This window comes from Benincasa hispida, chromosome 7 (assembly GCF_009727055.1).
Source record: "Benincasa hispida cultivar B227 chromosome 7, ASM972705v1, whole genome shotgun sequence".
Taxonomy (NCBI): domain Eukaryota; kingdom Viridiplantae; phylum Streptophyta; class Magnoliopsida; order Cucurbitales; family Cucurbitaceae; genus Benincasa; species Benincasa hispida.
The window spans coordinates 49,384,093-49,408,361 of NC_052355.1; the positions used below are offsets into that span (position 1 = coordinate 49,384,093).

The 24,269-nt window shown below is 38.6% G+C and overlaps 1 protein-coding gene across 1 annotated transcript; it reads left to right on the forward strand.

Annotated features, from left to right (window-relative positions):
* The first annotated feature begins 14,971 nt into the window (after positions 1-14,971).
* On the forward strand, positions 14,972-15,526 carry LOC120081126 (vicilin-like seed storage protein At2g18540). Its single transcript, XM_039035802.1, has one exon. The coding sequence runs from the start codon at positions 14,972-14,974 to the stop codon at positions 15,524-15,526; it is 555 nt and encodes a 184-aa protein (XP_038891730.1).
* Positions 15,527-24,269: the final 8,743 nt, after the last annotated feature.

Here is a 24,269-nt window from a genome sequence, read left to right on the forward strand (position 1 = left end):
AGTTTACTCTGAAAGAAANTTTTTTTTTTTTTTTTTTTTTTTTTTCTAATACTTCTCGAGAAAAACATTTGAAGAAAAAATATATATAAAAAGTTAACGTTTAAAAGTTGTTCTGCTAAGTTTGTAAAATTTTCAATTATTTTTTTTCTTTTGAAGAGAAGTAAAATTTCCAATGTTGAATTACTGTGAGCTTCTAGAAAGTTACTGACTGTGTTTTGAAAAAAAAAAAAAAAAAGCCACTGGCTTGTGTTTGTTCATTCAGGTTTTCATTCATGAGATTTTCACCTAAAGGCAAGAGAACTGCACAAAAACGACACATTGGTTATTAACTTTTAGTTAAAATACCAATTTTGATCCAAAAGTTTGTTTTATTTTAGTGTATATATATGAATAGAAAAATAAGAAAATAAAAGTAACACTGAGTACTTATCTGTTAGTTTTGTGGTTAGATGTTGTAACCACTAGCTCATCATGAGCTCATCTCCTTGTAAAAGAATCTCTGCATAGAAAAAGAGAGAAACAATCAGTGTAAGCGGGAGAGAGTTCAGGTCTGTAAAAACTTCAAAGAAATTAATAAGAAAGTGATACCCTCCCTTTGACAGTGGATGTAGGCTTCTGACCGAACCACTTTAATCCTCTGTGTTCTTTCTTCTTCTTTACCTCTCTGTGTGTTCTTCTTTGCATCCTCTATTAGTTCTTGGCCTCATGCAGGCTCAGACTCCACATCTCTTGATCGAAATCCTGAAGAAACAGAAGCTCTAGAGAGGAAGAAAGACCCCCCTCGAAACCCTCATCTGATCACTCTGCTTTCACTCAGACTGATTGACAAAACTGAGAAGAGATATCAGTTTTAGCTCATATGTGGCATTGATAGCTAACTTCATCAAGCAATATCAGATCTTTCCTAAACCCACCATCTCATCCGTCTTGGGTTGGTTCTTCAAGTTTGGTGTTGGGCTGTCATAATAGATCATATTGGGCTTGCAAAATTAGATTGAATTAATTCATCTTGGTCCAACAAGTGGTATCAGAGCCAAGAAACAACCAAATTCTAGTCCAATATTTGAATTCTTGTAAAGAAAGATTTAGACAAAGCCAATCTTGAAATTCAAGAATGGCTGCAGCTAAATTGGAAAATTTGATCGAAAAACATATTTTGAATTGTGGAAAGCTAAGATCAACGCACTATTGGGACAGTAAAAGCCACTTTTGGCCATCACAGACCCAACAAAGGTTCCAGAAACACTTACAAATGTAGGAAAAGAAACAATGGAGGCAAATGTCTATGGAACTATTGTTTTAAACATTACTGATAGTGTTTTGAGGTAAATTGTTGATCAGCAAACTGCTTTTGATATTTGGAATAAATTAAATGAAATCTATCTCAATAAAGATCTTCCTAATAATTCTTTCTTGAGGGAAAGATTCTTTACATACAGAATGTATGCTGCAAAATCCCTCACAGAAAATTTGAATGAATTCAAGAGGCCGTCATCTGAATTCATGTATATGGGAGACAATATTGGAAAAGAGAATGAGGCTTTTATCCTATTAAATTCACTACCAGATTCATTTAAGGATGTTAAAACAACAATGAAGTATGGTAGAGAAAGAATTACTACAGAAGCTATTATTTCAACAGTTAGAGTTAGAGAGCTTGAACTACAAATGAGTAAGAAAGATCAACAAGGATGAGAAGGATTGTTTTCAAAAGGGAAAACAAAGAATGATGGGAAGGGCAAGCATAATGGGGGTGATAAATCCAAAATCAGGTGTCATTTTTGCCATAAATTGGAACACATGAAGAAGGCCTGCTATTCTTTGAAGAGAAAACTAAATCAACAGAACAAAGAAGGGAAACAGACAGAGGCAACAGTAGGGGAGAATTCCTTTGTGTATTCAAATGCTTTGGCAGCAACTAATGAGTATGGTAAGCAGAACTCTATGGAAACCCAAGATTGGGTTATAGATTATGGGTGTTCAGTCCATATGACACCATCTAAAGGGTGATTTTGTACCTATAAGGAGTGGGATGGAGGACGGATTTACATGGGGAATAATAATACCTGTAAGGCTGTTGGCATTGGCTCTGTCTCCTTAAAGTTGCAAGATGGTACAGTGAAGTTAATCATGAATGTGAGGCATGTTCCTACCTTGAAGAGAAATCTCCTATTCTTGGGGATGTTTGACTCTATTGGATGTGAATATAGAGGAGTTGGAGGCACGATTGAGATAATTGAAGACTCAAAGGTAGTCCTAGTGGCTGCTAATAAGGTAAATGGCTTGTATGTCATCAAAGATGTTCAGATGACACAATCAGCCCGATTGGCTTCAGATGGAGAACGTATAGAAGATGAACTCTGGCATAAGAGATTATCCTACATCAGTGTAAAGGGGTTGAAAATTCTCTCAAAGCAAGGAATACTTCCTAAATAGGTTGGAAATAATCTAGAATATTGTGAACACTGTATCCTTGGAAAGGCAACCAGACAAAGTTTTCAAAAGGGGCAGCACACTACTAAGAAGATACTTGAATACGTGCACTCTGACCTTTAGGGTCTGATAACTTGTAGAAATACAAGTTATTTATACTGCTTTATTTAGATATTGCGGTTAAAAGAGAGGAAAGTTGCGTCAATTGTATGGAAATCTGCTAAGAAATACAATGATTATAAATTATCGTCAATACACCCACTAACACCATTGTGATGATAGAAAAGAATATTTCAAGTCTGTTTTGCAGGAAATCTAGTCACCATATGCGTACATGGCTCAAGAGAAAAAGATTAACGCATCTACGTCGCATTGCGCCCATCATTCAAGAATGAATAACGATCAACGCAATGACAGAGCATACGACAATCGATTCAAAGCTGAACTTTAACCGCATGCAGTAATAAAAACAACACCGCATGTGGGCACATGGTCAAAAGATGAAAATGAGTAATGCAATCGCGGAGGATTTTGACACATGTACAACTAACCATTGTGCATTTTCAACGGACTTATTGCATAATAGAAGGAATATTTATTCCACCATTTTCGGAATTTTCATAACAATAAAGTGGGGACCACACAACAGAGAGTCAAAGCTTTCATCTATAAATACCCTCAAAGAATTCATGGAAAATATACTTAACACGGGGGATAATTGATACGAGGCTGATCTGAGTGCTGATCAGAGAAGATCCGGGAAGAAAAGAGACAAGGCCGAAAGGTGAGTATCAGGGCAGAATCATTCCAAATCCCCACCGTGAAGCTCTGTACTTAGATCAACTCTACCAGTTGAGCAAGCCTGAGAGGGAAGCTCATCCTTCCGTTTACTCCATCTACGCTGGCAAGCAATCTCTTCATCCAGATCGGTGTCAAGACATTGGCTGTTTCTAACTCTTATTCATCAATTGCACTTCATCTTCTTAGTCTAAATCATTCACAACCATGTATCAGACGCTTGATTTTATAATTAATTGTCATGATCATTCTCATTTCTACATTTCTGTCTATTCCCGTTACTCCATTAATCCCATTCTCCATGATGTTTTCTTAATCTCTTGGTGATTAATATGAATTAAACAAGTAACTTAATCTGTGCTAAAGAAATAAAGATGTTTAGCTAAAGCATGCTAGAAGGCATCTTCACCTGTGAGAGCAGAAGTGAAAATGCCATTCTGATCTGTCAAGAGAAAGTTAGAAGAATACGTTAACTAAAGCAAGAAGTACTTCCAGAGATGGAAGCAACCTTGCGTTCACTATGTTCGTCCCTATTTCACCACAGAGATGTGGGAAACGCGGCCGATCACCGAGAGGTATATGCCAAGGGAAATCGAAACCATACTTATATCTTTAACGCAATTAAGGAACTTGAGATGTTTATATTCATTATCCTTTCTATTTTTGCTTCGCACATAAGCCTTGCCACTGCATAACATGATTCTTTGTATATTCTTCACAGTCAGTCTCAACCTCAGTATCTTGTATCATGTAACCTGTATCTTGTATCATCATAGCTTAGGTTTATTTTATCGCACTTTACCTTTATCACAATTTACTTTATTATCGCATTTTTATCTCTTATCTTTACTTTATTGCACAATTTACTTTATCGCATGTACAAACCACAACTTTTATTAAATTGAAAAACCCCCGGTCGCATATATCACGAATATAACGTAATTAACGTAAAACAATCCTTGTGTTTGACCTCGGATCACATTGAGAAACTTGCGGTGGAATTATACTTGGTTCCAACGCAAGGAAACTTGTGACAACGCATAGTATACTACAAGATTCTCATAAATAACGCATATCTAGAAGTAGTATCGCATAAATAAAGTGTGTCTGAATAAGCATATCCCAAATGCACATTCCATTTCCATTCCAAGTCATTGAGTTTATGGTAACATGAGCTTGTATGACACATCATTTATCACCATCCATATGCCTATTTAGAATCACCGTATCTTAAGCATTGTATGACATAAGAAGATAAATTTTATTCATTCATATTCATATTTGTCCACATGCTTAAAGACTAAAAAAAATTATGTCAACAAGTTTATGGCATCGTTGCCGGGGAACTGGTAATGGGGACATGGACTTGTATCATGCATTATATATCGTAGTGCGTGTGCTTAAAATAGAAGCATCAATTTCTATGTCAATAGGGTCCAGCAGACTCTCCTTCATTTAGTGGAGTAAGGTATTTCCTCTCTTTTGCTGATGAATTTTCAAGGAGAAGTTGGGTTTATTTTCTAAAAACTAAAGATGAAGTGTTTAGGAAATTCAAAGAGTGGAAAATCTTGATTGAAAAACAAACCTCAAAAAAGATTAAACACTTAAGAACTGATAATGGTTAGAGTTTTGTGAAGAATAGTTTAACTTGTTTTGTAGGGAAAATGGAATTGTGAGGCATAAAATATGAGGTATACACCTAAAAAAAATGGAGTTGCTAAGAGACTCAATAGAACAGTGCTTGAAAGAGTGAGGTGCCAACTTCAAATGCACTCTTGCCTAAGAAATACTGGGAAGAGGAAGTGTCCTATACAGTCTATACCCTAAATAGATATCCACATCAGTCTATTGAGCTAAAAACACTAGAAGAAAGGTGGACATGAAAGCCTCCCAAGTTGGAACACTTAAAGATATTTGGGAGTGTAGGGCATGTGCATCAAAGCCAAGGCAAGCTGAAACCTAGGGCTGTCAAGTGTATGTTTCTAGTCAAGTGTATGTTTCTAGGTTTTACACCTGGAGTAAAAGGATACAGGTTAGATCGAGATGCCTGTTTCAGCCCATAAATGGACTGATTCAATTTGCAAACCTTTTCCTCTTGACCTTGGGCAATGAATCCCTCGGGCTGCACCATATAAATGGTATCCTCAAGATTACCATTCAGAAAGGCAGTCTTGATGTTCATTTGCCATATCTCATAGTCATAATATGCAGTAGTGAACAGGAGGATGCAGGTAGACTTTAACATGGCAATAGGTGAGAAAGTCTCCTCATAATCAACTCCCTCCACCTGGGTATAACCCTTTGCCACAAGTCTATCCTTGAAGATTTGCACTTTCCCATTAGCACATTGAATCCATTTGCAACCTATAGGTTTTACCCCATCAGGTTGATTGACAAGATCCCATACTGAGTTGAAGTACATTGACTCCATCTTGAGATCCATGGCTTTAACCCATTCATCCTAGTCAACATCCTCCATTGACTTCTAATAAGACAAGAATCCTCAACCTCGCCATCGGCTACCATAACTAGGATTTCTGTGAAACCCATATAGCGAATAGGTGGGTTCGCAACCCTCCCACTACGTCGAGTTCCCTCAACTCTTGAGGTGGAACTGATCTACCAGATGAACTACCATCAACAACTCTTACTGATAGAGCAGGCTCTTCAACAAATCTTGTTGAAGTTTCAGTAGTTTCGTTGGAAAGTTCATGTAACACGATCTTACTACGTGGACTGTGCTCCCTCATATGATCCTCCTCCAAGAAGGTAGCGTTTGTTGACACAAACACTCTATTTTCCATAAGATCATAAAAGTAACCCCCTTGTGTACCTTTGGGCTAGCCTACAAAGAGGCATAACCTCGAACGTGATTCCAATTTCTTTGGATTAGCCTCAAGCACATGTGCTGGGCAACCCTATATGCGAAAGTGACGCAAACTAACTTTACTCCCGTTCCACAATTCTAAAGGTGTTCTTGCAACACTCTTGAAAGAAACACAGTTGAGGATATACACTGCAGTCTCCATTGCAAATCTCAAAACAAGTTTGGTAAGGAAGCATAACTCATCATTGACCAAACCATGTTCAATAAGGTTTTGTTTCTCCTCTCCGCTACACCATTCTGCTGATGTGTACCTGATGCTGAGAGTTGGGAAATGATTCCATGTTCTATCATATAGTTCTGGAACTCCGAATCTAAAAACTCTCCACATCAATCCGATCAAAGTGTTTTAATCCATCTATCCAATGCATTTTCAACTTCAGCCTTGAACTGTCTGAAATTTTCAAAGGATTTAGACTTCTATTGCATCAAATAATCATACCCATATCGAGAGTAATCATTAGTAAAAGTGATGAAATACTCATAGCCTCCCTTCACTCGCACATTCATCGAACCACAAAGGTCAGAATGCACTAACTCTAGAGGCTCTTTGGCTCGATAACCTTTTCAAGTAAAAGGTCTTTTAGTCATACTGCCTTTACGGCAAGATTCGCACATTGGTAAAGAATTTTCCTCTAACTCATTTAGAAGTCCATTCTTCATCAACCTCTCAATCCTATTGAGATTGATGTGCCCTAATCGAAGGTGCCAAAGTTGGGCATTTTCCTTAGGAGAAACCTTTTATCGTTTATTTTGAGTTACGACAGTTTTAAACATCTCTATGTTATGGAGGGAACTCGTTGCTAATGACCTTAGCACATACAAGTTGTTTTCCAGTTTTGATGAATAAGTTTCAACTCCATCTTTATGATAAACACTTTATTCAAATCAAAATTTAGAGTATATTTACACTGAATCAGACACCTTACAGAAATCAAGTTCCACTTTAACTCGGGAACTACATAAACATCATTCAAAATAATAAACTTCTTCTATAAAGTCAACTGGAGCCTGCCCACTGCCACAACAGAGACAACATGCCCGGTGCCTACTCGCATTGTCATCTCTCCAGCCTCAAGCTGCTGCTAAAATCTAATCCCCTGAAAAGAAGAACAAACATGATTAGTGACCCTAAAGTCAATAATCCAGGAAGAATCATCATTCTCCACTAAACAGGTTTCCAAAACTAGTAAATCATATTTACCTTGTTTTGCCTTGGCCTTAGCCTTCTTCTTCTCCTTGATCCAGTAAGGATCTGTCTCTTATACACATCTAGATGTGTATAAGAGACAGACCTATGGTCATCCTAGTGAAGTGAAGCCTCCCTTGGCTCGCACATTCATCGAACCACAAAGGTCAGAATCTGTCTCTTATACACATCTAGATGTGTATAAGAGACAGCATCAATGCGTGACCCATTCATCTCTGCCACATTGAAGTGGACCATTATATTCAGCAACTGTTCACGAACAGAGGTGCTTTCCTCCATTTTTGAGTTGAAGAGGCATTTGAGAGCTTCGTGCTTGAGCTGTCCAAACGGTTGTTCAAACATTCCCCAGAGGGACTCCATGATCTCATGCGCTGAGACCATAGGCTCATGCTTCTTGGCCAAAACATCATTAAGACTGGCCAAGATGGAAGCTCGAGCCTTCTCGTTCGCCCGTGTCTAATCTTATAGGCCTCTCGAACATTTCAAGTGGCGTTCTGAAGTTGAATAGGAGAACACTTCTCCGTAAGGATGAACCTCAGGTCATCGATGATTAAAATTGTTATGATCGTGTGTTCCCAACTAGCGTAGTTCTCACCAGTCAATTTGTCAGCACTTAAAAGAGCTAATGTGGTTGTAGCCATATTTATGTTGCTGAAAAATAAACAAACTTAATGAGTCTATACAATACTACTTTTAACACCAATTTTAGTTTTAGCAAAATAATTTCCATGTACCCTAAATGAAACGACATCTATTTCGCAATGATGCCCCAACGAGGTAGGAAAAATGTCACCGTTGGGGTGATCAAATGCCTCTTCACTAGGATGAGACACTCTCAACCACTAGGCAGAAGCAACTCTTGTAGCTAACCTTAACAGTCACCATTTTTCATTCCAGAACTGTTAACCTTTAACAATTCCGCATAAGTGTAACCCTTCATTTTCGGCCCCAGAGTCCCGCCCATTCTATACAGGAGATCAGATAAAGAGTCATGCAAAACTGCCATTCTATAGGGGGACACTCCCAAGGTGCCTCGAGGTGATGCACAGAAACGTTATCCAACCTAATGAGAGAAACTGTGGAATATGCTGTCGCACGTCCCGCTCCCAATTACTATGAACATTCTCTCCATTCACTTTGGTATTGACCTACCCAAATACCATCCTTTAGGGGGACACTCCTAAGGTGCCACGAGGCCGAGGATAGATCTCACGGTGTGAACATAAAGGGAGAAACGTGAAGAGGTTTAAATGAAGTATCATATACCCCAAGTACTTCCCACTGAACATTCTACCTAGGGGTTCATTAACTTAGACCATCTGGCTACTAATTTTATCTAAGTCAGTTTAAGTTTGCTAAAAAACAACTATTGTCTTTGAAATTAAACAAGTTCAATTAGTCCCATTAAACTTCTATTAAACTGATTAAAAGATTAAATATTAGGTTGTTAATCTCATTAGAACCGTGATCTTAGGTTTATCTCCACCAAGTTTTAAAACATTTTTAAAACCATGATTCAAGCCTAAGTTTGCATGCATGTCTTTCTTATTGATTTTAGTTCTAATTTCCCTTATAACACTTATAAAAGAAACAACCAAAACCCATTCACATTGCTATGCACAACTAAGTATTTATAACTCATATAAATTTAATCTATGTGGCATGATTCATGAAACATCCATTCATTACTATATATAACTTTGTTGTAAAACTTCTGTTCATGCAAAACAGTTAGTAAAGTACTCAGGCATCGAACCTTATTAATTAATGGTGGTGTCTTGGATACGTGTGTATGTGACTTGTTGACCGATTCATTTTTTGCCATAAACAATATCATCAATGTGTGAGTTTTTCATCAAATACCTTGAGCGAGTTTGTGTATGTTTTCCAAATGCTAATTTGGAGTTATCGCAAAATGAAATAGGTTGCTAGTAAAAAATCATTGCTTAAATAGAATGGTCATCAAGCTGCTTCAAGATAATTGGATAACCTAACACATTTGGTATGGCCTCGGCCTTAACCGAGGAAGAATGTCATCCTTTTGCTATATTTTGAGTCTAAAATGATCTCTTGGGTCAGGGTATACATAGAACTTGCCCCTTAGACATTTGGCAAGGGTCGGTCTAGGTCGTGTCCTCAAACTCAACCTTGGACAATTAGGGCTCACATAACATCCTAGACACGTTAGGATGAGGTTGGGATCTCTAGCCCTTATGTGTTTAGGGTCGGTGATGCATAAAATTATTATGTATTATGGTATGAGTTTGCAGTGATGTGTGTTTGATAACTTGTAGAAATACAAGTTATTTCTGCTGCCTTATTCGGATATTGCAGCCAAAAGAGAGAAAATATGCTTTGATTGTATGAAAATTAGCTAAGAAATACAATAATTATAAATTATCGCAATTACACCCACTAAGTTCATTAAGATGGTAGAAAAAGATATTTTAAGTCTGTTTTGCAAGAAACCAAGTCACCGTTTGCGATCAAGGCTTAGAGAAAAACTGAACAACGCATCTTTGTCGCATTGCATCCGTCAAATCAATACTGAATAGATGATCAACGCAATGACGGCACAATGTGACGGTCGATCCAGAGCTGAACTTCAACCGCATGCAGTAATAAAAACAACACCGCATGCGGGTACATGATCGAAAGATGCAAATGAGCAACACAAAGGCAGAGGATTGCGACACGTTTACAACTAACCGTTGTGCATATTTGACGGTCTAATTGTATAATAGAAGGAATAATTATTCCATCATTCTCGGAATTTCCATAACAATACAGTGGGGACCACAAGTCAGAGAGTCAAAGCTTTTCGCCTATAAATACCCTCACAGAATTCACTGAGCAGATATACTTGATACGGGGTAATTGATACGAGGCTATTGAGAGAGAGGTAATCGAAGAAGATACGGGAAGAGAAGAGACAAAGCCGAGAGGTGAGTCTTAGTGCAATTCTGCCAAATCCCCGTCGAGAAGCTCGGTGATTAGATCCCATCTACCGATTGAGCAAGCCTGAGAGGGAAGCTCATCCATCCATTCACTCCATCGATGTTGGCAAGCAATTTTCCATTCAGATCTGTGCCAAGACGTTGGCACTTATTTGTATTTGTTTCTAACTCTATTTCATCAATTGTATTTCATTGTCTTAATCTCTTCATTCACAATCATGTATCAGATGCTAAAGGGCATGCTAGACATGCTAGACGACATCTTCACCTGTGAGAGCAGAAGTGAAGATGTCATTCTGATCTGTCGAGAGAAGGTTAGAAGAATGCATTAACTAAAGCGAGTAGTACTTCCAGAGATGGAAGCAACCTTGCGTTCATTACGTTTGTCTCTGTTTCACCACAGAGATGTGGGAACACAGTTGATCAACGAGCGGTGTAAGCTAAAGGAAAAGCGAAACCGTATTTATGCCTTTAACGCAATTAAGGAACTTGCGATGTTTGTACTAATTACCTTTTCTCTTTCTGCTTCACACATAAGACTTGCCACCGCATAACACGATCTTTGTATAATCTTCACAATCAATCTCAACCTCAGTATCTTGTATCATGAAACCTGTATCTTGTATCATCATAGCTTAGGTTTATTTTATCGCACTTTACTTTTACCGCAATTTAATTTATTATCGCATTTTTACCGCTTACCTTTATTTTCTCGCACTTTCAAATACATGTACACACAACTTATATAAATTGAAAAACCCCTGGTCGCATATATCACAAATATAACGCAATAACTTCAAACAGTCTGTCTGTTCGACCTCGGATCACACCGAGATGGAATTATACTTGGTTCTAACGCAAGGAAACTTGTGACAACGCACAACATACTACAAGAACATTTATTATTAACGCATATCTAGAAGTAGTATCACATAAACCATCATTCATCTATGTGTTGTATAGCATCATTGTATTGTATACCTTATGCCCCAACAAGTTTATGGCGCCGTTGCCGGGGAACTGGTAATGGGGGCATGGACTTGAACCTTGCTTGAATCATTGTATATTTTATGCCAACAAGTTTATGGCGTCGTTGCTGGGGACTGGTTAACGGTTTATTGTTTGAGTATGTTTGTGGTATTTTGCAGGACAAATCTCATTGTACTGGTTGTTAACACGGATAGCAGCTTGATAGTTTATGAGTACTGGTACCGAACTAGAATTTGAAGCTGACCCTGAGATCAAGCGTACCTTTCGCGCATGAGCACGTCATAATAGAGCAAAGCGAAATTAAGCAACGAATATGGCAGATAACAATGATAATGTGGCTGCCGCAGGAAATCAAACGGTGCGGCCAGCGCAAGACCCATTCTTCCTTGCCGCTGATCGTAATATTTCCCTGAGGAACTACGCGGCACCCAACCTGTATAATTTTTTGCCTGGGATTTCGAGGCCAACAGTTGAGGAGAACGCAAGGTTCGAAATAAAGCCGGTCATGCTACAAATGATCTAAAATGCAGGGCAATTTGGGGGTCTGCAAGGTGAAGACCTGCATGCCCACTTGACCAGTTTTGTCAAAATGTGCGGTAATTTCTCGCTACCTGGCGTCACCTCTGAGGGTATTAGACTTTATTTGTTCCCTTACACCTTGAGGGACGAAGCCAAGAGTTGGGCTCACTCAATGGAGCCAAACGAGATTAGATCATGGGATCAGCTGGTTGAGCGATTCATGAAGAAGTTCTTCCCATCGGCCGTCCACGCAAGGCGACGAAAGGACGTGCTGAACTTCGAGCAAATGAATAATGTGACCCTGAGCACCGCTTGGGTGTGATTTAGAAGATTGGTGAAAAACTGCCCGCATATCGGGATACCCGATTGCGTTTTGATGGAGACCTTTTATAACGGCCTAAACAGATCGACACAGGCTGTTGTTGATGCCTTCGCAGCATGAGGTTTTATGGACAAGAGCTATACAGATGCCAAAGTTATCCTTGACCACATACCGCGAAACATGGATGACTGGAGATGATCTGTCTCTTATACACATCTAGATGTGTATAAGAGACAGTCCCTGCGGAGATAATGATGACTTTGGCTGCACAGATGGCCGCAGTGACCTCAATCCTCCAATCGATGGCAATCAATCAAGGAGCCATCCCCCAACAATCAGCGCAACCCGCTACACCGGCTCAAGTGATCGCAATAAGTTACGTTAATTGTGGAGGGGCTCATGTAGCAGAAATGTGCCCATCGAACATCCAACAAGTAGGCGCCATCCAAAACAACCCCTTTAGCAACACCTACAATCCGGGTTGGAGAAGCCATCCCAACTTCGATTGGGGAGGGAATCCTAACCAAGGGGGGCCAAGCAACCATCAGAATGACAGTAACTCAAATCAGGGGCAACCAAGTCAATCGCATAATCAGCAACCATCATCTTCAAACACCTCTGGAAGCTCATTGGAGGCCCAGCTCAAACAATATATGGATAAAAATGACGCAGTGATGCAGATGCAGGGGTCTTCAATTCAAAACTTGGAGATCCAAGTGGGCCAGCTGGCATCTGAGCTGAGAAATAGAACCCTAGGAACGTTGCCCGGCAACTCTGAAGCCCCAGGATCTAATGGAATGGAGCAATGTCCTTAGGACATCGGGTAAGCAAGCTGGACCGCCTGCAGAGGTGTGGATTGCACTCATTTAAGGAAACGCATCTTCTGGTCCATATCTCACATCTATATTTAAATGCTTTCTTTAATTCCTGTCTTTATGAATTTCTGATTTCTGTCATTTATTGCTTCGATTAATTTGTTCCATGATTTTATGAATTTAAGACTCATTAAATTTTCTTGCATTGATTTCTGTACTATTTTTAATTCCTTTTACTTTTCTATATTTAATGCGTTATTCCTTAATTGGTGAATGATTGAGAAATGAGAAGAAATTGATTACCGTAAGTAATAGCACTTGCGTTGGTGAAAAAAAAAATAAATAAAATATTTAATAAATAAAACAATCAACATCTAGTATGCAAGGTGATAATGGACGCATCTTGAACCAACAAGATACGCTTTGCGTTCATCCAACTCAATTGCGTTGAGCTGAAGGGTGTGTTGCACGCGTGTGTGTCCTTTGCCCATCCTTAGCAAAATGCGTGTCGAGGTAGTGTTGCGCTGGTAGCAATACCATGCACCCGATCCTCCAGAAATGTGTTTAGTTAAGGGGTGTGATGTGGGGATGCATGCGTTGTTGCCCTTCTTCTACGAAGATGCATTGGCATTGGTAGACCCATTGCGTTAATCTTTACCTTGCGTCCATTCGAATAAAACATTAAAGAAAATTCTTTTTGCAAAACTGAGAAGTCCAATCATTTCGTATCCCAAAGAAATGATGAATCTGCAGACGAAAGGATGTTTTTCTGAAATTTCATAAATGAAGGAAGTTCGAGCGATGGGTCTTTTGAGTGTCTCGAGACCTGTCACTGCGAAAATCGCGTTGGGCCCACTAAGGCCCAACCTATAAATAGGACCTTCACCGTTTGTGAACTCTTTACCTCATTTGAAAACTGAAAACCCTAGCGCCCACTACATACAGAGCTTTCTTCTTCCCAGCAACCCTAGCGACTTTTCCAGTTCTTTTCACCTTATCACCTATGGCCGACCAAGCTTTCCAACACTCTGCTTCACCTTCAACCCCTTCCTCTGACCAAATCGCCATGCGAGAGGCAGCATTCCTCGCTGCCTGTCGCCAATTTACCACCCGACCACATACTGTCCCCAGAATCGCCAGTAGACCCCGGAGAAACCCCTTAGCCATCCGGCCTCCTCAGTTCAAGAGGGGGCAAAGCACTAAAAGCACCCCACTCCCAACTCCAGCCGTCTCAACAGAAAGTGAGAAGAAGAGACGTGATGACATAGAGGTGTTTGGTAACATTATGAGCAATCTAGAGCAAGGAAGAGGATTACCCGAGGCAAGGGTTGTGAACCAACCACTATCTATGGAGGAGGTGACGGTGGCAGTGACTGAAGTAGTGTTAGTGGCGGAGGAAGTAGTGAATGAAGAGGAGGCAGGAAGAGGCACTCTGACCTTAGAGACTCCTGAGGTGACTACCAATGAAAAACCTATGACGGACCCTCCAGAGTTGCAGAAGAGGAGATTACGGTGGCTGAAGTTACGATGGATGAGGTTTGAGTGGAGACGTAACCAGAGGTAGTTGAGGAGAAAAAGAAGAAGAAAAGAAAGGGGAGAAAGGCTGGAGAGGGTGAGTCTTCTCATCATCACAAGGAGAAAAAGAAGAAAGAAAATGATGATGATGAAGATGAGGAAGCCAAGAAGGAAAGGAAGAGGAAAGAGAAGGAAGAAAGAAGAGAGTACCGACGTGAGGAAAGGCGCCTGAGAAAAGAAGAAGAAAAGAAGAAGAGGGCTGCGAGCCCAGAATCAACCTCCATAAGGGAGAACAAGGGGGAAATAACGCAATTAATGGACCCGACGCAACCTGAAACAACGCAAGTGGTTGTGACCGATGAGGATGAAGAAGGAGAAGGTACCCCCCTGATGCGGCGTCGCAAGGAGAATGCGCCACAAGGGTCTACTATTGACCCTCAAAGATTGATTACCGCATTAGAAGAAAAATAAAGAAGGAGAAAAGAAGAGGAGGAGAAAATGGAGAAAATGGAGCGCGCAAAACTCGTCATGGCAGAAGGGAATAGAAGAAAAAGACTGCAAGATGAAAAGATGCACAGTAATAATGAGCTCGCAAGGATTAAAGAAGAAAGGAGGCTAGAAGAGGAACAATGCTTTTTGTTGGCCTCCAAGCAGTTTGTAGAAGAGTTCGAAAGAGAATTAGGAGAAGAGGAGGAAGAAGAGAAAAAGAAGAAGGTTGAAGAAGAGAGGAAAATTAGAGAAGAGAATAAGAGGAAGCACGAAGAAAACACGAAACGCTTGGCAAAGAAGAAGGGTAAAAAACTCACGAAATGCGAGAAGAAGAAACAACGCAAAGAGCGGGAGAAGAGACAAAGGCAAGCAGCCCGCCTTGCGTTGTCCAAAGAAAAGGGCAAAGCAATCACAGAAAGTAGCGAGCCCGCGTTGGCAAGGAAGCGTCCATTGAAGAGGAAAGAAAATGATGACATGCTGATAGAGATGGGCTTCTATCCTAGGCCAATGCCACTACCGGAACTTGTCACAAGTGTGATAGTGGAGCATGGTTGGGATTCATTTATCCAGTGCCCAGCCATTATTGTGCCATAGGTAGTGTGAGACTTCTACCGAGGACGTCTGCATGGTACCAGAGATGCGGTGAACATAAAAGGTTAAACGGTGTCCTTAAGCACAAGGGACATCAATGAGTTGTACCAGATGAAGAATAACCCGGATGCACCGGCCAAAAAAATCATTGATGATCCCATGGAACAACAAATGGAAGATACACTGAGAGCTTTAACACAACTGGGCACGAAGTGGTCGGTTTCACTAAAAGGCATTCGTACCTTTGCGTCCAAATCATTGCGCCCTCCGGGCACGAAGTGACTAAGAGTTTTAACGCAACTGGGCACGAAGACAGCTTAGAGCACTAGTGGGGCACATCCAAGGGCAATACTTCTTTCCATGGACTGTTTCAAGTATGTGCCTGTCTGGATCGTCAATATAAAGATCTTGAGGTTGCTCCTCAAAGTCTCCCCACATAGCCCTGAGTTACCCTTAAAGAGGCCCGCAATCAATCTCAATGCGCAGCAAGAACTAAAGCCTAAAATACAATATAGAGAAGACAAGGGGAAATGAAAAGGTCCAAGAGTCACCAACGCATGATTCAGAACCTTTGGACCCTTTGCCCTTGGTAATTTGCCCTTCAAGCCCTCCAAGCCCACCTGAACAACCTTCTTCTCCACTCCATGAGCACTTTACCAACCTTCTTCTCGCCCTAAATTCTCCAACCGCATGCCCAGCAGCCTCACCCTCACCTTCAGCATCATCATCGCAACCCCCCATCCCACCGCCGCATGTTTGATGACTCACACGATTTGGGTGAAGGCACCTCTGCCCAACCCCAAAACGTTGCTGGCGAGACATCGCAGGCACAACCTTCCATCCCCACCTTAGCTGCTGAGTTAGCCAAAATGTGGTCCCTTCTCTCTCAACAACAACAACTTTTTGCTCAACAACAAGCCTTCTACAATCAATGATTTGAGGTGGTAATGGAGCAAATCGATGATATACAGCGTAGTGCTGCCACATCAAGGGAGACGTTGATCAACATTCAGTGCAATATTTATAAAGTCCAACAGCACCAATGACAGATTGCGGAGCGCAACCAGGAGTACTTCAATTTTCTCACCGCATATCTTCATGGTCCCATGGTGCCTCCGCATCTTTGGCAACACTTGAATTTTGAAGAAGCTCCCTTAGTACCACCTCAAAACCCTCCTCCAAATCCTCCTGCTCCTCAGCAATAATCCTCACATATTTTTTTATGTGGCCATTCTGCAATATTTTTATTCAATTCATTATTTTTCTAAGTTGATGAAATTCTTTCATTCTTTGTATAGGCCATAATTTTTGTATTGCGTTAATAATTCTTTGTACTCTTTGTTAATATTCAATACAATTGAGTAAATATTCTCTCCATTTTCCTGTGCCTTTTTCTTTATCACCCTTTGTCAATATTTGCGATGTTCTTAATCTTTTACTTTTATGTTATTCATTGCGCTGCCATGATGTATAATATGTTTATACTTAGAAAAATTTCCCACACTTTGTAAATTCTGACTAACACTTAGTTAATTCTTAGCTTTAGCAGTATTTTATCTTTTATCTTACAAAGTTCTGCTCAAACCTTCTTTTTGAAATTTTTCTCTAAGTGTTTGTGTAGTCTATCCAAACAACGCAATGAGGACTTTGTGCATCTCTAAATTTGGGGGTGGGGAAGGTCTGACCAAATAAGATCAGGAATATGCGGTCATTAAGAAAATGCGTTCATTTTCTGTTAACAATTTTTTTACAGAACTCCAATGTCAGCGCAAAGGAAAACCTAAAAGACATTCCCAACCTGATATGAGTAAGTTGTGAAAGGAACCTGCTCGTAGTTGGAGGTTCGTTTGACACCCGTGGGAGCAAGACAAAACGAAGGTGGGTTTCCAAGAACAACGCAGTATGAAAATGAAAATGAAAAAGAAAAAGAAAGAAAAGAAAAATAAATGCAAGAGACAATTTCTCTGAATATCATGAGTTAAAGTTGAAATTGGCACACAACCATAGTTGGATGTTCACATGACACTCGTGGGAACAAACCAAAACGAAGGGTGTAACCATGACCAACAGTTTCTAAATAAATGATGCAAGATTTGACCTCCGCATATAGACATACAAGTTATTTTGACAAAGAAGAGGTAAACATTCTATTTTTAAACTAGAAAAGCATTTTTTAGCAGAAATTTGTTACATAGAAGAATAAAGTAGGAATTGTTAAGAATTAGCAAGGATAGAAGGAAATTATGTTGTCAAGAAATATGCCTAAGTGTAACATTCGGAGCAACCAATCGATGCAAAAATATAGGATAGGAATTGAGCTTTATTGCCTTAGTGGAAATATATTGAGGACAAACATATATCAAAATTTGCGGGTTAATAACTTTGTAAAATTACAAGTTATTTATGCTGCCTCTATTCAGATATTGGGCCAAAAAAGAGAGAAAAATAGATCGTGATGGCTGGTCGCTCCGATCGTGAGTCGTCTGTTCTTCGCGGCGACTCCATCTCCGATCGTGACTGGATATACCTATGATTCTCGAGTTCGACTCGTTTCTACATGGAGAGTTCCTGTATGGCATCCTGAAAACATTCTTTTACAGCTGCTCGGATTCTCGTTTTCATGTCAAAACTCGAAGACCCATCAGTAGAAGAGGATTGAGGTTGATTCTCTTCCATAACCGCTTAGGGTTTCAGCACTGCGCTCTGATACAAGTTAAAAATAAAGAATAGAGAAGAGAAAGAACAACCAAGATTACGTGGAAACTCAGTATTAGAGGAAAAAACACTGATATAAAGACTTTTCTTATTCGTTTTAAAATTGATACCCTAGATACACAGGGACACACTGATAAATAGACATTAGGAAACCCTAGAGGTCTTACATAATTACATAAATGCCCCTAGGTTAAAAGCCCTATTTTCAACAAAGACATCCTCATATTTTATCTATTTTTCCCATCCATTTATTTCACGTCATCAGCGTTCGTGTCTCTATCTCTCATTCATACTTCTCATTGCATTATCTCGTTACTTAGAAGTAGGAGTAGTGTTAGCTATAAAACCTCTCATCCATTTCTTTTATTTACCGTCGCATATACATTACCGCATAGCATTTAATTACAAGTCCTTGAGTTCGACCTCGGATCACCCGAGAAACTTGAGTTCGCGTTATACTGGCGTAGAGCGCAAGAAAACTTGTGACAGGAACGCACAGTCATCGCATACATTCACTAATCATAGTTCATTCCAACTGCATGACCACCGATGCATGATAATCAATGCATACATTTAGAACATGCATCGCATAGTGCGTTCATCTAATTTTAGTTATCAAGTCCTCAACGATTTGGTAATCTAAATTTTCGTCATCAGTTGTCCACACGGGTAATCTCTAGAGACCTATTATTTGATGTATAATAAAATGTTAACTACTAAACTATTATAAAATATATCGTAGGTTGCACTAGCTCTCGAAGTTCCCAAAAATTTCATATCGCCTGCTTTAAGATGGATAGCTAATGGATCTTGTCCAACTGTGGCAAAATATTCGAGTTACGTGGTCAATGGTTACTACTATCACACAAATAATCGCGATGATATTAAGAGGGTTCAAAATAGTGGAGTTAGTATAATAGCTACTACAATGCAAGTCTCTAGTGCTAAGGACAAAAGCCCCGTCATGTCAGATATGACCTTTTATGGTGTAATAAAAGAAATATGGGAGCTTGACTATCATGGATTATCATTTATTTTATTCAAATGTAATTGAGTTGAGAATAGAAATAGATTCAAAACAGACGAGTTTGGGTTTACTATTATGGACCTCAATCGTATTGGACATAAATCAGACCCATTTGTTTTAGTCTCTCAAGCAAAACAAGTCTTCTATGTAAAAGACCTTGCAAATTTGGGTTGGTCAATTGTTTTAACATCTCCACGACTAATAATTGAAGATGATTTTTATGAAGATGAAATAGGAGATATACTAAAAGAGTGTGGTTATGGAGGTATGCAAAGAATGCCCAATGTTGATAAATTAAGATTGATGATACAACATCCACATACATTAGAAATGATTGTAAGGGTATATGGGTTGATAAATAATGTATTAAACATGGTATGTCATTTACTATGGTTATATGTACTTGAATATTAAGATTATATGTTTTTTGTATGAGTAATGTTTTTTTTTGTTTTGTTTTGCAGATTGACATGGAAAAATAGCAAGTAGCAACGAGGATGATAAAAATATGATCCCACAAAAAAATAGCAGAATAAGTATTCCACGTGGCCCAACAATATGTCTGAGTTGGCAAAAATAAGAACATCTGGGCAACGGTTGTCCATTGATTATAATGAACATGGACAATCGATTGAATTTGGTGCAAAGAAGATGCAAAGTTATATAGGAGTTTGTGTTCGACAGAAAATATCTATAATGTATAATTCTTGGAAAAAAGTTCCAAACCATCTAAAAGATAAACTTTTTGATTGTGTAGCAGTATGTTTTCTAAAACTTTAATTCATGTGCATAGTAGTTTATTAGTTTATTGTTTACAACTTTTTTTATTGTGCAGATGTCATTCGATGTGGACTCTAAGTCCAAACATGATATACTCATGTCTGCACATCTAGGAAGTTTTGGACTTTCAAGACCACATTGACTCAAAAGTTCATACTTCCATTTAAGGATGAACCCTTGGTCTTGCAATTTCCTTCCCCAAAAATATTCTCATATAGAGCAAGATCAGTGGACATCGTTTGTTAGTGAACAATTGAGTGAAAAATGGGATATAAGTCATTCTAAATAAATGTCAATATTATCATTGTTTTGATAGGTAACTTCAACTAGATTTGTTGTATAGGAAATAAGTTGTCTTCAAAAAGAAAGAAGGTCAAAATGTATATATAATCATCACATTTCTCGAAAGGGTTATGCAAATCTTGCCCAAGAATTAGTAATTTTTTTTACTTAAATTAAATCTTTTATTATGTTGGGCCTGCTTCTTTTTTATTGTATTCTAAAAGCCCAAATGATGAATTTAGTGGCCCTGCTTTGTGGATCCAATTTCGTGAACCCAAGAATTTTGCCCCAAAATAAATTTGGTTTGGTAGAGTTCTTGGATATCCTTTGTCCACGAACTTCCAGCTAACGTGCTCCACGTGGTTCGCTCCACTAACTTTTGCCTGATGGAAATGAATGAAAACTTTTATTCTTATGGGATTTTGCAGAATTAATTTCCTTCTCTCTCTCTCGTTCTCTCTACCAAATTTGGAGAGCTTCTCTAACCCTAATCTTTTCTGTTTGTTTCATGTGACTGCTTGAGTAAACGATTGGTGATAAAGAACATGCAATCTTGTAGAAGAAAAGTGGAAGAAGAGTTCTACACGATGATATACGTAGTTCGGCAAATGATGCCTACATCCACGGGCTAAGTCACAACTTTTTCTTTTACACATTTTAAGCTTTCTTGAAGCTTTGTATGTTGTATGCTACAAATTTCTAAATGATGAGTATTTATACTATTTTTCTGATACAAGTAGTTACAATAACAAACTGTAAAAGTTAAAGAAATGTGAACAGCTGTTGAATATGTTGAAAGTTTTAGCTTATTTACTTCAAATCTCCACCTTAAGCTCAACATGCAAGCTCTTCTCCTTCTAGATTTGACATGTCTTCACCCTTTTTCAGGAAGCTGGAAGCCAATTTGACTAAGAAAATTTGCTAGCTTGAAATTGGACATAGGTTTGGTAAGCATGTCGATTGCATTTTTGGTGGTATGATCTTTCAACACTTCGACTTCTCCTTTTTCTATTATGTCTCTTACAAAGTAATATTTAATATCTATGTGTTTGGTCCTTGAATGATATTGAGGGTTTTTGGATAGGTGAATGGAACTTTGGTTATCATAGTAGATCTTTACTACTATTTAATTAATACCAAAGTCCTTCATCAACCCCTTTAACCACAATGCTTCTTTTATTGCTTCTGATAAAGCCATGTACTCTTCTTCTGTGGTTGATAATGTTGTGATTGACTGTAAATTTGCTTTCCAATACAATAAATTTGAACCAAATAAGAATAGATAACCTGTTAATGATCTTCTTTTGTCTTGGTCACCTGCAAAATCTGAATCAACATATTCATATAGCTCTAACTCTGTTTCATTAGTACTTTGATATGTTAATTTTGACTGTTTAGACCAAATTAGATAGGACTTCTAGGCCTTTAGCACTAATGTGAGGTAATCTCTTGCGCCAAACATCAGCCTCTGTGATCTCATTTGTGGTGGCAACATATGTCCCTGTCATCATTTCAACTTCTTTGACCACAAATAAGTCATTTATCTTTTCCCCAACTAGTATCACCTTAGAGTATTTTAGCACCTCAAGAGTTCCTCCTTTACCCCTGTACTCACACCCAATTGCATCAAGCATACCAAAGGAGATTAGATTTCTCTTAAGAAGTGGAACATATCTCACATTCCCAAGGAGTTTAATAGTTCCATCCTTAAGTTTTATAGAAACATAACCAATGCCTTCTATCCTACAGCCTTGGTTGTTTCCCATATAAACCATTTCTCAAACCATGGTCTCACTGAGGTCATGTGGTAGGTGCATCTAGAATCTAGGACCCAATCATGTTTTCCTAGAGGATTTACATGGTCGGATTTGTCTAAAGTTGAGGCTAATGCATCTAAGTAAATAAATGAACCTTCTACAACAGATGCTTCGAGTTGTTTGCCTTTTAAGTCCTTTTCTTTCTCTTGGTTCTTCCTTTTTAGGATAAAACAGTCTTTGATTATATTTCCTTTCATTTTGCAATACTTACATTTTATTTTCTGTTTAGACTTATTATCATTTGAGTTATGTGGTTTTCTGTCATTTGAATGATTTTGTTTGAAGTTTCCTTTAGCAAATAACCCTTCACCACTAGGATGATCCTTTTTTATCAATCTGTAACTCTAGCTCTCTAGTTCTTAGGGCTGAAATTATAGTGTTTGTACTTATACTGTCCCTTCCATATTTTAGAGCATTTTTAATTTCCTTATAGGGTTCTTGCAAAGAGTTTAGAAGCACATAGGCCTTTTTTTCATCACCAAGTTTTTCTCCTAGAGTTTTGAATTCAACAACAATTTTCTTGAACTCATCTAAATTATCATTTAAAGTCTTTTATGAATCCATTTTAAATGTAAAGAATTTCTCCCTAAGGTACATTTTACTAGGATGATCTTTGGTAGCATATAATTCTTCTAGTTTAGTCCATATCCTATAGGCAGTTTCTTGATCTAAAACTTGTCTAAGAACACTAAGGTTTAGACCCAACGTACCATAAGCTGCCAGTTCCCAGTCTTTTTTTTCTTCAGCTGTCACTGTGGCAAGGAGTGTTGATGGGTCAAGGAGGGCTCTGTGAGCTTTCTACTGGCCGAGAATTTCCTTGATTTTAGCCTTCCACAGGCCAAAATCTCCTTTGCCATCGAGTTTTTCTACTTCTGAAGAGAATAAGCTCAAACATTCGACATATTCAAGATCTATTCACATTTCTTTAACTTTTACAGTTTGTTATTGTAACTACTTGTATCAGAAAATAGTATAAGTACTCATCATTTACAAATTTCGTAGCATACAATTACAATAGCTTCAAGAAAACTTGAAATCTGTAAAAGAAAAATCTGTGACTTAGTTCTCAAATAAAGATCTCTTCTCCTTCTCGTGGATGTAGACATCATTTTCCAAACCACATATATCGTTGTGTAGCGCTTCTCTTCTTCCTTTCTTATACAAGATTGCATGTTATTGTTCATTGATCGCTTACTCAAGTAAGTCGCACAAAATATATAGAAAATTAGGGTTAGAAGAAGCTCTACAAAAATTGAAAGAGAGAACGAGAAAGAAAGAGAAAGAAAGGAAATTAATTCTGAAATTATCACCCATCAGAATAATTTTTCTTTCACTTCCATCAGGCAAGGGTTAGTGGATCAAACCACGTGGAGCACATCAGCTGGAAGTTCGTGGACCCAAACCAAAATTCTTTTGGGGAAAAATATTTGGACTCACGAAATTGGATCAGCAAGAAGGGCCATATTATTCATCATTTAGGCTCATTTCATTCATTCAACAAGAAACAGGCCTAACAAAGTGGTATCGGAGCAAAAGGACTTACAAGATTACAGTTCTTGAAGAATCAAGATTCAAGTTTTTCATCCAAAAATGTTAGTAGCAAGATTCGAAGTGAAGAAATTCGATGGCAAAGGAGACTTCGGCCTGTGGAAGGCCAAAATCAAGGCGATTCTCAGCTAGCAGAAAGCTCAGAAATCCCTCCATGACACATCAACACTCTCTGCCACTATGACAGCCCAAGAAAAAGAAGACTGGGAGTTGGTAGCCTACGGTACGTTAGTTCTAAACCTTAGTGCCAGTATTCTTAGACAAGTCTTAGATTAAGAAACTGCCTATAGGATATGGACTAAACTAGAAGAGTTATATGCTACTAAAGATCTTCCTAGTAAAATATATCTTAGGGAGAAATTCATTACATTTAAAATGGGATTCATCTAAAACTTTAACTGATAACTTAGATGAGTTCAAGAAAATTGTTGCTAAATTTAAAACTCTAGGAGAAAAACTTGGTGATGAAAATGAGGCCTATGTGCTTCTAAAGTCTTTGCTTGAACCCTATAAAGAAATAAAAAATGCTCTAAAGTATGGAAGGGACAGTATAAGCATAGAGACTATAATCTCAGCC